Source organism: Amphiura filiformis, chromosome 11 (genome assembly GCF_039555335.1).
Source record: "Amphiura filiformis chromosome 11, Afil_fr2py, whole genome shotgun sequence".
NCBI lineage: Eukaryota > Metazoa > Echinodermata > Ophiuroidea > Amphilepidida > Amphiuridae > Amphiura > Amphiura filiformis.
The window spans coordinates 6468936-6483622 of record NC_092638.1 but is presented as its reverse complement, the minus strand read 5'-3'; the positions used below and the strand labels follow the sequence as shown (position 1 = coordinate 6483622).

At 37.2% G+C, this 14687-nt stretch overlaps 1 protein-coding gene across 1 annotated transcript in view; it reads left to right on the top strand.

Moving 5' to 3' along the window:
- LOC140163435 (DNA-dependent protein kinase catalytic subunit-like) overlaps positions 1 to 14687 on the top strand; it is a 176348-nt gene that overhangs the window by 113914 nt on the left and 47747 nt on the right. The window contains exons 56-58 of the mRNA XM_072186748.1: positions 5702 to 5810; positions 6228 to 6345; positions 6961 to 7114. Of these exons, the coding sequence (XP_072042849.1) occupies positions 5702 to 5810; positions 6228 to 6345; positions 6961 to 7114 (381 nt within the window). The remainder of the gene's footprint in view (positions 1 to 5701; positions 5811 to 6227; positions 6346 to 6960; positions 7115 to 14687) is intronic.

Below are 14687 nucleotides of genomic sequence, written 5' to 3'. Positions count from 1 at the left end.
AATTTCGTAGCGTTCATTCCCAATGTATATAGAACTACTTTACTTGCATTCAATGCATATTAGTAAACAGTAATAAAATCAAAATCAAAACCAAGCAAGTTGTGTTTTTATTTCTAAGCTGGGCATACTTTTAAGCAAAACAGTTGCGAAGTAAATCTAGCAAGACCGAAATTAGAAGCATTTTGTAAAGTCAAGTCAAATAAGGGGCCCGCCGAAGCAGGCGCCCCAAAAACAGCAACCATCTCCCAGACCACCACTGACTGAAATTAATACAAAATGTGACATAAAGTTTATGACATACCCTGTGTACTGGATGCATAATGAGTTCAATTGCTTGTAGTCTGGCATTTCTCAGCAGGGAACAAGTACTTGTAAAAAAACCGCTGAAAAATGCAGAATTGGCCAAATTCGCACATGGAATTCACAGAATCCAAACAGGAATTCTCCTTGATCCTGATCACTTTCATATATTCCTGTCTGAAAATCGACATAAAAACAAATGATTGCTGTTGCTTGTGATTTATTGATTAAGCAGACACGGTTGGATAGGGTTTTCATTCTCCATATGAAACATTGATGCTCAAGTAACATGATTAAAGTGAGAATATTCTTGCTTTTAAATGAAAATAAATCTAACCAAGGCCAAGATGAAGGGCTATGTTTGTAACTTTGACAAATTAAATCAATGAAAGCAACTGTTTGTGCTTTAACATGTAGTAAACCCTGAGGATCTTGACAGACTTGGACAATTATTCTGCTGCAAATTACAGTACACAAAAGTCGTGTCCATGGGATATTTAGTTTTTGAAAATTATTTAAACAAATTTTGTACTGAAGAATTTGTATGTTATGTTGTCCCCAAAAACGTTTGGTCAAACAAATGTTGTTGTTTTTTAATTTTCTCCCAAACTGAGCATTTTTGCCAACATTTTTACACCACATGGATTCATCATAAGATTTTTTGACTCTTTTTCTGCAAATGTATACTTTGTATGTCATGCGTGGATAATTAAGAAATTATGACATTTTTACTTATTCATTTCTGAGACTTGACAGCACACATGAATTTGGCTATTCCAGTTGAAATCCATACACCCCCTATAGAAAACATGACCTTAATCTCCCACACACGTGGTATAGGCGGGCACGGACATCCGGGTGCTTAGCAACAAATTGAGCTAAATTTCTTAGCAAGAAGTGAGTCAAAATAAAAACATTCCATGCACGCACTCAACGTAGACGTCACACACGCGATGTGCAGTTGGCGCAATGTGCAGTGGCCTTTATGATTAATTTGCGCATATTGTTTTCACTGGGATTTGATTATTTTCACCGGCATGACATAGCTCCGACCCTTGGCTATAGAATTCAAATGGAGTCACCCATTCAGGTAACCCCATTTGAAATTCACACTCCCAGTATGGAAGATTAAGGTCATGTCTTCCATAGGGGGTATGGATTTCAACTTAAATAGCCCAATACAACCCAATTTCCATTACACCATCATCCTTGATCAGCTCCCATGTATTCTGCGTCATAGCGTCAACAATTTGACAGATTTTGCTCATCTGCTCTGTTGACAAAATAACCAGCGGCTGCTTTGTAATCAATACTTGTATTTATTAAATTGAAATGTTAAATTATTTACAAGTGACTTGATTTAGATGTGTATTGGTTTTGTAGTGCGCATTCTGTATAATTCAATCATGTGATGACAAAGTGTTCTTTTAAGGTGAGGTTGTGTAGGTAATGTCATAGATGCAAAGGATTTTGATTTTTTGAAGCTACAAAAACTGTTTCTTGAATGATACCTTGGGGGCATTGTGTATAAAAGTTGTGAAGCATCCGCTTGAATTGACTTTCAAAAATGGCCCTATGCTAGGATGTCGAAAATTTGTCAAACTAACTCTAGTCAAGGATTTTACTCAAATAAAAACACCTTAAAGCCATATTATAACATTTGCTGAGGAGGACGCCCTCACTGAATTTTTAAAATTCTTTTTTTTACACGATTATATTGTACTTTATTAAACCAATATACCCTACAAAAATCAAGACTCTAGGTGCTGTAGTTTTGTCAAAATCAGAGATTTTGAATAAAACGATGGAACCAGCGTTTTATTATTACGATGGAATTATTAGTCGAACGCATACTCGATGTTCACAACACACAGTACGTACACAGCGTGCGGGAGGTGATATACACAACAAAGGGTCGTACCATAACATGACCGAAGGAGTGGTACGTGACATGGCGTATGTGCGCTGGTAGTAAATTCAATTTTCTTTGCTTTGCCGTAGTTGTTCGCCTCAAAAATAAAAGGGATATATCTGACAGTAAAAGCTAACATTTTATGGCAAAGAAATGCTAATCTATTTTGTTTGAAAATGTTATAATATGGCTTTAAGCGAGGAATTGGTTTGAAATTCACTCCTTAACAAGGATAGACATTGCACAGTGAAATGTTTTATGTGATAGCTTAGAAGTCAGCTCCAAATTGTTTAAAGTCTGGTTTGTAAAATCACTCAGAAAGGTCTATTGCCATTTGGTCTAATACCATTTTGTCTAATTCCCGCTTAGTCTATATTCGATTGGTCTATTACCAGAAAGGCTAATTGCCACTTAGTCTAATAATCATATAGTCTAATGTCCATTTATTCTAATATTGTTTGGTCTAATAACCGGTATGTCTACTAACCATATAGTCTAATAACCATTTGGTCTAATATTTTTTAATAACCATTTGGTCTAATAACCGTTTGGTCTAAAAACCATTAGGTCTAATACTCCTATGGTCTAATAACCAGTTAGTCTAATATCATTTTGTCTATTTATTAATAAACTAAATGCTTGTAAGACTAAATGGTGTGTAGACCAAATGGCTATTAGACCAAATGGCTATTAGACCTATTGGTTATAAACCAAATGAGTATTAGACTAAATGGTTATTAGACTTAATGGTTTTAGACTTATTGGTTATTAGACTAAATGGTTATCTGACCAAATGGTTATCTGACCAAATGGTTAAAGGACCAAATGATTATTGGACGTAGTGGATATAGACCTAATGGGTTTAGACAAAATGGGTGTAGACAAAATGGATATTAGACTAAATGGTATTAGACCAAATGGCAAATCCCCCTCAGAAACCACTCTTTTGTGCTGAATGTCACCTCTAAAGGCCAATTTTAAAAAGCTACCCTATGCGAGGATCGTCCTTCATAAAAACACCCCTTCCTCTAGTAAAATGAGCATTTTGAGTAGAGTTGGGCGACTAAGTCGCCAATAGTCACTAGTCGTGACTATTACTGGTAGTCACGACTACGACTATTGAAAACCAAAAGTCGTCAAACGCAACTATATTTAAATGTTACAAAATCATGTTAAAAGCGCCAGATATCCGCACCAAAACCAACCAAATACTTACATATAAACTGTGAAAATGTGATAAAAATGTTAGTCATTGTCTTACCAATAGTAACACTATACAAACAAGTAATCATAAGTCCATAAATCATCATTAAATTGGTCTTGTTGACTTGTTATTGTAAATTTGCACCAAACTTTCACCCAAAGTTTTGGTCCAATTCTGACCACAGATAGTCGCCCAACTCTACTTTTGAGACCCTAATTGTGGATCTGTGTTTTGCTTTTCAAAACCACCCTAAATCTGTGTTTTCTTTCACAAGGATGCTTACATGTATTATTCTGAGTGACCCCACCCCCACACAGTTTACATCCTACATTAGATCCTTAATTATATTAGTGATATATAACCCTTTAACATCATTTTCCTCATAATTATTATTAATTTAGTTCTAGGTATTTCCAATTCTTTTCTTCTCTTTTGTTTTTCAAGTTCAAAGGCTTGTGGTAGTAATTGAACATAAGACTGAAGATTCTTTATGTTTTGAACTAAACACAGGATACCAGATAATGTGTCCAGCATATTCTATATCCAAAGTCATCAATCAAATGTATGAAGATAATAGATGTAGAGTGACACTGTAATGCTGACCTCATTTCTGAAAATCCCATTACCTTTTTCATCTAACAGGAGCCTAAATTTCACATTTTTTGTTTGATATTTTGTAAATTTTTCCTTAAATTGGTCAACTTTTCTTGGAAAATTGGTATAAATATGTATACATGCACATTCAGATTCTTGGAAGCACACCCCTACCCTAACCAAACTTGAATGTAGGCTTATATATTTTATTTGAATAGTGGTGCCTCTGATTCACAAACTATGTGATGTGATTAAGCAAAATGAGTCAGATGTTGGGAGTACTGATTTTGAGATAATATTCAACTTCGAATGTAAGTTCATATGCATACTGGTGATTGGCAATTTCTTAAAGTTTAAATGATTTTCAGCAAAACAAATTCCAACTAATCTTAAATTGTCTATGTGTGTCACACATCTTCATCAGAAGAAGTCATGTGATGTTGTGATGGACTTGCCCTTTTATTGACCATTGGCAACTTTTGGTTGAATAAGCCACAAACTGTCTACTGTTGCAGAACATAAAACAGAATCTTGTCACAACATTGACTGGGAATCCAAAAAGGTTTCAGCCAAGGATGATAGAGAGTACCCTCATTTTATGTGGGATGACATCCAAATCCGGAAACAAATCACCAGGCTAAATGCAATCAAGGACTGAAATTGTCAAGCGTATACAACACTCTCATTCTATCAAAAGTTGCCAATGGTTAACAAAAGGGCAAGTCCATCTCAACATCATAGGATTTCTGATGAAGATCTGTGTCACACATCAAAAATGCAAGGTCAGTTGAATTTGTTGTGCTGAAAATCAGTTTAAACTTTTAGAATTATTCAACTTGTTCAGAGCAATATTGAAATGCCCATATCTGTGGAACAGCAAGTCTCATTATGATGGAGGTTTCATCAAGATGAAGCTCTGAGAATGGCTCGTGTAATGGTTTTGAAATCTGAATTTTGATTTTGACCGACATCAGACTCATTTAGCTTGATCGCATTGCATGTCATTTACTAAACATAATGTAGGCCAGTTGATAAAACTTGGAACTGATGGCCTATAAGTGCAATCTAGGATGGTATAAGTGATGTTGTGCATCCTGTCATTTATGTAATGTGGTAATGTCTTATGTGCCTAATGGCATCTAATAGGCTATTCCAGTTGAAACTCATACACCTCCTAAGACATGACCTTAAAGTACAGGGGTGTAAATTTCACATGGCGCCACCCATTCATGTAACCCTATTTGAAATTCACACTCTCTGTGTGGAACATTAACCCTATTTTATTACCCCCCATCAATTTTTTGCCACGGAATGGCTTAATATGCATGTAAAAAATATTTACACAAAAATAAGGTCTTGTCTTTTATCACTTCTCCATAACAACAAAACTTTTTTCTAGTTTAACTACTATTTACACATCATAAAATGGTTTAAAATGTTGGAAACTTGCATATTTTGAGCCATTTTAGGCCAAAAAGCTTAAAGTCCAAGCTTGCCAATGGTATGCCACTTATTGGTTTTTACCCAACCAATAACACTGCAATGCAGTAGTTAATACAATGTATGATACCTCCACACCACTTGAATAGACCAATTTTGTGGGGGTAATAGAATACAGTTAAAAGCATGTTTTCCATAAGAGGTGTATGGATTTCAACTAGAATAGCCCAATATTGTTTTTCTTGTGATAGGATTGGTGTGGCCTGGGCAAGTTGATGACATCAAGTAGACTGGCTAAACTACAGGGAATACAGAGACTAACAGAAGCACAACAATTCCTGGAACTTATGACTAATGCCGGTAATTATTGGGATTTTTTTCCTGTTCCTTTCAATTTCTCTTATTATTCCTCTATTATTTTGCTTTCATGTTTCTTACCTTTCTTCCATTGCTTTTTTTCTTTCTATCTGTTTCTTGTCATTTCACTGTATCACTCTTTTTGTTTGTCTTCCTTCTTTCTTTGGCTGGCTGGCTTTCTTTCTTTCTTTCTTTCTTGCCGTTTCTTTCTTTCTTTCTTTCTTTCTTTCTTTCTTTCTTTCTTTCTTTCTTTCTTTCTTTTCTTGGTTTGTTTTGTATCTTACATGTTTCTTCTGTCTTTTATTGTCTGTCATTCTTTCTTTCTTATACATACTGATACAGTTTTTAATTATTATGTCTTTTTATAGGCTCTTTCCCATTGTACTTAATTACATACTGATTTATGTTCCCCAATCATAGGTGTGCAAGGTCGTGATGGATGCTTCAAAGCACAAAAGTTGTTTGACCAATGGCAAGGCTGTTATCCTGATTCCAAGCGAGACCCTATCAGTGTGTGGGATGATGTCGTCTTAAACAGGTAACTGGTAACTTTATGTAGTGTCGGATAGCGGAGTATAGCTTGTATAGCAAAGCAGAGTAAAGCAGGGCACAGCATAGCATAACATAAATTAACATAATATGAAATAACATATTGTACTATGATATACTAAGTAATATAATGTAGCATAACATTCTTAGTGGACAGTGAGGTCAGCCCCCACTTTTTTTAATTTTGCCGATCCCTTGTTTCAAAGGAACCCTGTATATTGAAGCCACATATGCCGAGAACACTCACATGTAAAGGTGATATGGGTATGTGGAGTGGTCAGGGGTCCCTTTTTCAGGCTCACCGGCAGTTCCAAACACCCACATTTGAAGATCATGTTCCAGGTCTTTAGCCTCACCTTGAGGTAAAAGTCCCAAAATTGTAGCTCTTTTAGCCCAAGTTGTAGAACCTTCTTAGTTTCATATTCTATAATTTGGCCCAATTTTAGTTCATTATACCCAAAAAATGTGGTGAAATTTCTAGGCTTATTTGATCAAGTTCATTTTGATAAGTTTGGTCACACATTGAGCACAATGAAAGGAAAAAAATGTTATTATTACTCATTTTAATATTTCATAAATTTGTGTAAATCAAAATCCATTTCAGATGCCTGTATATGGATAAAGCAGCGGGCAGATTTGTACAGTCTCTGTCTCAAGACACAGCCACACTTGGAGCTGAAGAAACCAGGTTTGAAGATGGCATCCTGAGGGAGAGACTGAGTCTAGGATTGATGGTAGCCAATAGTGCTTGTGAGCAGGTATGTTGACTGCTTAACAGAGATGGGGGCAGAAATATTCTCCCAGCCATTTAGAATCAACTCCAAAATTAGCACAGTAGTAGATTTAAAACAACAGTCACAAGACATACTATTTGCAGAGCTGTGGTAGCTTGCGACCTGCATCTACAGGTCGTCTTTACCCTTACAAAAATTGCTGGTTGTTTGTCTCTTAAATTTCAACTAGTTGGTGTGTACTGGTTGTTTTTAGACAAAGAATTCCAATCACTTTTCAACCACTTTCCAATCACCTAGGAACTAGTAGAGTCAACCAGTTGTTAATAACCAGTCAACTCGACTCAACTGGTAGATAGGCTAGTTGTCAACCAGTTGTTATACCACTAGTCAACTCAATTCTACCAGTTGTTATACCACCAAGTCAACTGGTAGATATACCACTTCTACTGGTTGGAATCAACCAGTCTACTGGTTGGAATCAACCAGTTGTTAAACCACCAATTATAGACCAATCCAACTGGTTGGAGGAGGGCAGAGTCTACTACTACTAGTATTAGTACATTGTATGTTAACCACACATCATTTTGCATCATCTTTATTTACTTTTTCTTGGAATATGTGCATGCATGCATGCATGCATGCATTCTGAATAGCTATTGAATTCAAAATAGTGTAAGAATGAATGATTATTGAATATCTACCTGTTTATTTACCATTTTCAATTAATTGAATTTCAAAGGGAAGTGATTGACAGTTCAAACACAAGTTAACAATACATTTGTAGACTGTTGAATTTTTATTGCAGGCCTGTGGCAAAATCCAGGAAAAGGGAGGGGGGGATGGGTAATATAATTAATACAGTAATTTCATGTCATTTAATTTTCAACATTTTCTATAGGCCTACATGTAGATCAGCTCATGAGCTGACCTTCATTTGGATAATCATGGTAATACATGTAGTATCATGTATTTTAATCCTTTACTAAGGGACCGTTTCAAACACTTGTAAGGGGGGGGGGGGCTGATGCAAAAAGGGTGGCCCTGAAAATTTTTGACCCTCCTAAGGGGGACCCTGAAAAAAAAGACCACAAATTTTCCTGGAAAAATTAAGTTTATATGCTTTTCTATGGGTTGAACCACAATTTTCATGTCAAAAGGTGGGCCCTGCAATTTTGAGGTCTGTAAGGGGCTGTGCAATTTCCAAACGGCTTTCGCCAAAATCGCTTGCCCCCCTCCTCTCGGCCCGCCAAAAATCGCTTGCCCCCCTTGAACATGCCAAATTTTTGAGATCCCAAATTCCCCCGGCAAATTCCGAACTCTAAATGGTCTAGATTTATGTTGCGAGCGCAGCAAGCAGGAAAATGTGCATATTTAAGCGTTTCCGTACTATTTTCCTGTCTTTTTAGAGCGTTTTATTTAAAAGACGCCCCTTGAATGCATGCCAAAAATCGCTTAATTGCCCCCCCCCTTTTTGGCTCGCCAAAAATTTCTTGCCCCCCAGGGTTCATAATTATTGCACAGCCCCTAAAGGGGGGGGGCGGGGCAAAAAATGTTCGCGATGAAATGTTTTTGCACCAGGTCCCCCTTACGTGTTTGTGAACGGTCCCTAATGACGAAGTGTTTCATGTTGAAGGTTCATGGTATGTACTATGTTGAACGTTGATGTTTTATGAAAATTCTAAAAATGTGAGCGTCCAAGATTTCACATCAAAAATAGCATTTTACCCAAGTTTACAGTATATAAAAAAAAAAAAATAGACAAAACTTGGTTCAATTTTAAGGACTAATTGTTCAAAAAAGGGGGTTAGCCTATTCAGTGTAGGCCCTATGCTGCTGAAAAAACGGGGTCACCATAGGGTGTAGGATTTGCCAAAAATACCGGGGTCTTTTTCGGGCACATGCATGACTTATGTCAGCTTATGTCAATATATCATGGCTTGCTATTAAACGGCCCTGCTTTTAATTGGTGTAATGTTTGCTTTTCCCCAGTCCCGTGGGAGATTCCCCGTATCTAGGGATGGCGCTGAAAATGTGTCTAAGCAATGGGCTGGGGCTAGTTCTTCAGCGACCATTTTCAGCGCTTGATTTGGTATGGTACAGTATCATGATACCATGCCATACCCTGATATCAGGCCCCATAGCCTTTGTATGATGTGGTAAGTAACAATGAACTTTTAGTGCACTCCACTCCCGGATGTTGATGGAATCCCCTACCACGTAAACATGGTAAACATGAGTTCGAAGTTTCCTCCGAGCTCCGTCTTGTAATGCATTTTATTTCACAATATCATTAATATTAAAATATGTCGGTTCCGACGACGATGGAGATTTTCAAGGGGAATGCTTTACTCCTAATCTAATAGGCTGCTGAAATACCAGAGGGAGTGACGACAGTTTGGGGAAATTTACCCCCTATTTTACTCACGGCTAGACTCGCTGAGTCTCATGGACGCCGTTCCTACAAATGTATGTCCATCAGACTCGTATTACCCATTTTGGATGTCAAAGGAAATACACACTTAACGCTTTGCGCCGGTTAGAAACTTGAAAAAAAATCTTTAAAATTGTATCAATGTATATAAAAGTGGTACCAACCTTATTGTGCTTGCTAATTTAAGACTCGGTTGAAACAAAATTAAGGATCGAATGCATTTTAGTGTCCAAAAGGCAAAATTATCGTCAAAGTTCTGCGAAATCGGCACTTGCGAAGGGTTCAGAATTGAATCGGGACGAAAATATCCGATCTTTATGATCAAACACACAAAATTACAACTTTAAACATACTATTGGCAAAAGACATTATTACCAAACAATATAGAATAGAAAATTTGACATCATTTTCTCAAAATATTGAAGAAATTTGCTCACTAGACATCGAAAAAGTACGCAATCCAATTCCCGTTCAAACGCGTGAGAAACTGAAAGTGCATAATCCCGACTAAATCACGGCCGTGGCATCGACAACGTGAGGTGCCTGACGGACCACATGATAATGCGAGATATTGTGGAAGGAAAGAATAGTAGAAAACTGGTGAATCAGAATTGTAGTTTCAAATAAATATACTCAGATTCCATACGGTTGGTTATCAGTAGAATAGATTCTTACCCATGAATGTCATCGAAGAAGGTTTCCAACTGCCAAATATTTCCTTCCATCTCGCCTCCTCACAACACGTCTTCAACGTGAACCCTGCGCATCGACGATTGCCATAGCCATGATAGCGGTCGACTCGTCTCGACCGGTCTCGAACGGGTCGAGTCAAGTCGAGTTTCCTGGCCGTTCGCGTTTTAGTTAGCAATTCAGCACACAAGTTTGGCCAGAAATCCAATAAATTGACTCCAAATGATAATACACTGTACTAGTCCCAATTTTAAATCAGTCATGCATGTAAATATCGCATATCTTTGCATATAAATGGTTAATATTTCGATATCCGCAACATCAACATGATCAAATTGATCAACAATCATGACAACTTTTCAACTTCTTTCTTTTCTATGAGACGCCAAGTGTAGCTATTTGTAGTTGGGTTTATTGATTGAGTAATGGTAATAAAGACCTTCAAGCACGGGAACTTTATTAATATTAGGGACACATCATTAGATTCTCGGGGGTAGGAAGTTTTGGAAACTAAATTCACCCACTACCATGACTAGGCCTACATCATACTACATGAGCAAAAAAAAAAAAGTGCTGAAATCACTGGACTTAACGAAAATTTCTCCATCCCCAATGTCGAAAAGAAATCTAGGCTTATGCCACTGTTAATGACGATATTTTTGGTTTCTTTTTAGGACTCGAAGGGGGGGTCAAAAATTGAGACCATAAAAGGGGGATAAAAAAGTCCATGCACCCTTTTTTAGGGGAATTAAACATTTTTTGAAGTCTGAGGTCAGGCACAAACACAAAAGTTAGACATTTTACACAGATTTTCTCTACTTTGTGGCATTTTCGAATTTCCGTGAGCAAACCCCGAATTCCGTGAATTTTTCCGTTTTTCCGTATCACGGAGAAATCATGGCTTTAGCCATGGCTTCTGACTGGGGGGACAAATGCCTCATACCCCTTCTGGTTACGCCACTGCATGCTAATGTCCAGCTGAGATTGACCGGCGTAGGTCGAAATCTGTATCTCTACGTATAGGCCTACTTCATATATTTCAACCGATTGGACTACTAATCAGTCTAATCGACCAGTCGAAATACTAATTTTGACAAGTTGGAATATAGATTTCGACCACTGCCTATAGTCGAAATATCGATTCCGACTAGTTGATTGTGTGGGCTACCAGTCGGAATTGGGTGTATTTCGACCGCTGACGGTCGGAACAATTGAATGGATTGGGTGCTCAGACTATTTTACGGTGGGTGCGAACAGTCGAAAGAGTGGTCGAAAGAGTGGTACAGTCCACGGTGTGCAGGTGAAACCATCTAGTAACTATTTATAACAGCTTACATGAAAAATGTATAACTCGATGGTGGAACTGACATGGTCTTGCCAAACCCAGCCAGAAGTTGTGCAAACCAAATTGTGTGGATTCAAATATGAAATAAATTAAACTAGAAGTTTGATGATAAAAGAAAGTGAATCACTCTATTTTTCCATGATAGTGACAAATTCCAGTTTTCAAGTCATCATGGGCGTCAAATCGGTGTGGGTAGGCCTACATGGATATCTTAGCTGTGCAATAATTATGAGCTCTGGCCGGGGAGGGTAAAAGTGTGTGTGTGTGTGTGGGGGATTTTACGAGCGAAGGGGGGGCAAGCAATTTTGGCACGCCGAGAGGGGGCAAGCAATTTTGGCAAACATTCATGGGCGCCTTTTAAATAGAACGCTCTAAGGCTATTATTTTCCTGCTCTCTGCGCTCGCAACAATTTTTCTAATTTTTCTTAACGAGACATGGTGTAGAAATAAGAAACCTATTGCAAAAAAAAAACAATTCAAATCAACACGAACTCTTTAAACAATGGGCCTACACTAAAGCCACGATTTCTCCGCGATACGGAAAAGCGGAAATTTCACAGAATTTTGGGCTTTGCTCACGGAAATTTGAAAATGCCACAAAATAGTGAAAAACTGTGTACAATGTCTAACTTTTGTGTTGATTTGCAAAATAAAACAAAGAAAAGTGATTATTTAGCAATAATCAAACAATCCATTCTAGCATTAATTATAGGCCACGAATGCCCATGCACGATGCAAGATTCCGGCCATACTACAATAAAACGTATAAGTAAAATAAAATAGAAATATTTTTGGAAGTTAATCATTACTGCACAACCGTTATTTTATCTAACAATTTAGGCCTACATTCATACTGATGACATGTTGTTTTAAAAATGACTCCAAAATGAAATGCCCATTTAATATTCACGGAAAGATGATATTTCCCGGAGATATTTCTCGTATTTCAAACAACTGGTACTTTCCCTCATTAATTACGGTATTAATTATTCATAAGTTCATTTATACACGTGGGAACCTGATTTTGTACATGCGCATACGGCACATGACCGCTCCTTAGTTGGGATTCACGATTGACTGTATATGGGGTCCTCTCGCTATTCCGAAGGTCCGCCATACCAAAGGTTTTTTTTCCGTACTTGTAATTTTACCATTCGCTATTCGAATGTAATTAAAGGTTCGCTATTCGGAAAAAAAACCGGTTCTCTATTAAGAAGGTTTTCTATTCGAACATTCCCAAAACACAAACAGGTTCTCTATTCCGAAGATATATATGTTCTCTATTCCGAATAAAAAAAAAGGTTCTCTATTCCGAATATTCAAATATGGGTTCCCTATTCAAAACGAATAAAGGTTCTTTATTCGAAACAAGTCACCGTGTTCTCTACTCCGAATATGAAAAAGGTTCTCTATTCCGAATACCAATTCCGCTTTACCAATGTGTCATGTGTTTTTCTTCGAGTTTAAATCACTTGGAGAACAGTTTGAGGTTTGTAACTGTGGAGTCTGCAACGTTTTGCACGTGAAGAACAATAGAAAATTAGCTACTTTGTATACAATTTGCTTATAAGGTAGTCACCTCACCGTCATCATGCATGGTCATCAAGTATTGCCAATCAGTCAAACCACAGATATTGGAACAATATCTGTGGTCAAGCTGAAAATTCAACAAAATTTTACCATTATGTAGGCCCGCCTACATCCAGTGTCGCAGACGAAGGGGGGGGGGGGTAACCTGCTGCGTTAGCCGGGGCCCGGGTTCTAGAGTGCCCGTAAAATTGAAGAAAACATATTTTACTACGGGGCAGTAAAAGCAAAGAAAAGGGACCTCAGGGGCCCGTAAAAGGTAAAAAAGATACCTTGTAATAAGGCATATTTTCTTTGCTTTAGGGCCTACGGGCCAACAAAGGTCTCTTTTCTTGTCCATTAGGTCTAAGGTATCTCTTCTTTGCTTTTTACGGGCCCTCCGAGGTCTCTTTTTTATGGGTCCATTAAGGGGTGGGGTATGAACGTTTGGACAGTATTTATTGTGGGACATTAGAGCATATCAGACATATCGAATTGCATTCTGAATCTGAAGAATGTCCTTCTGATATCAAATAATTTTGATTTTTGAAATTAGCAATGTAATACACATTTTATGGCAAATCATTAAAATTTATATTTTTGATATTTAACAGTACTTGAAGTAAACTTTATAAATCTGATGATTTATACTTAAAGTGTATGTAGGTGGGATGAAAAGCCGACGACCAATGGTCATAATTTTGACCTTTCGTATTGAAGATATGGATTTTTTTTCCCAAAACACCACAAAAAAAATAGGTCTTTTTGGGAAAAAAATCCATATCTTCAATATAAAAGGTCAAAATTTTCAATTGATCGTCGGCTTTTCCTCCCAGCTACATACACTTTAAGAATATATCATTAGATTTATAAAATTTATTTCGAGGACTGTTATATCAAAAATTTGAAAAATATCAAATTTTAATAATTTGTCATAAAATTTGTATTATATCGTGAATTTCAAAAAATGATAATTATTTGATATCAGAAAGACATGCTTCGTATTCAGAATGCAATTCGATACGTCTGAGGTGCTCTCATGTCCCACAAAAAATACTGTCGACACGCCATAAACGCTCATTCTAGGTACCTTAAGGTATCTTTTCTTTGCTGTTTAAGCTGTTTAACATACTCACTAAGTTCTTTTCTTTCCTTTACGGGCCTCATTTCGGAATAAAGAACCTGTTTTAGATTTTGGAATGGAGAAAACTTTTTCATATTCAGAATAGAGAACTTTTTCATATTCGGAGTAGAGAACACGGTGACTTATTTCGGAAAGAAGAACCTTCTTTCGTTTTCGGAATAGAGAACCCATTTTTTCATATTCGGAATAGAGAACCCTTTTTCATATTCGGAATAGAGAACCTTTTCTGTTTTCAGAATAGAGAACCTTCGTAATAGAGAACCTTTTTAATTTTCGGAATAGTGAACCTTTGGAATAGCGAACCTTCGGAATAGCGAACTTCGCCCCATATCCCGGGGCCAGGCTGGGGCGATGATGTACCACTCTGATGTACCACGCAGCATGATTACCACGTGTTTATTAGGCTATGCATGTTGATTTT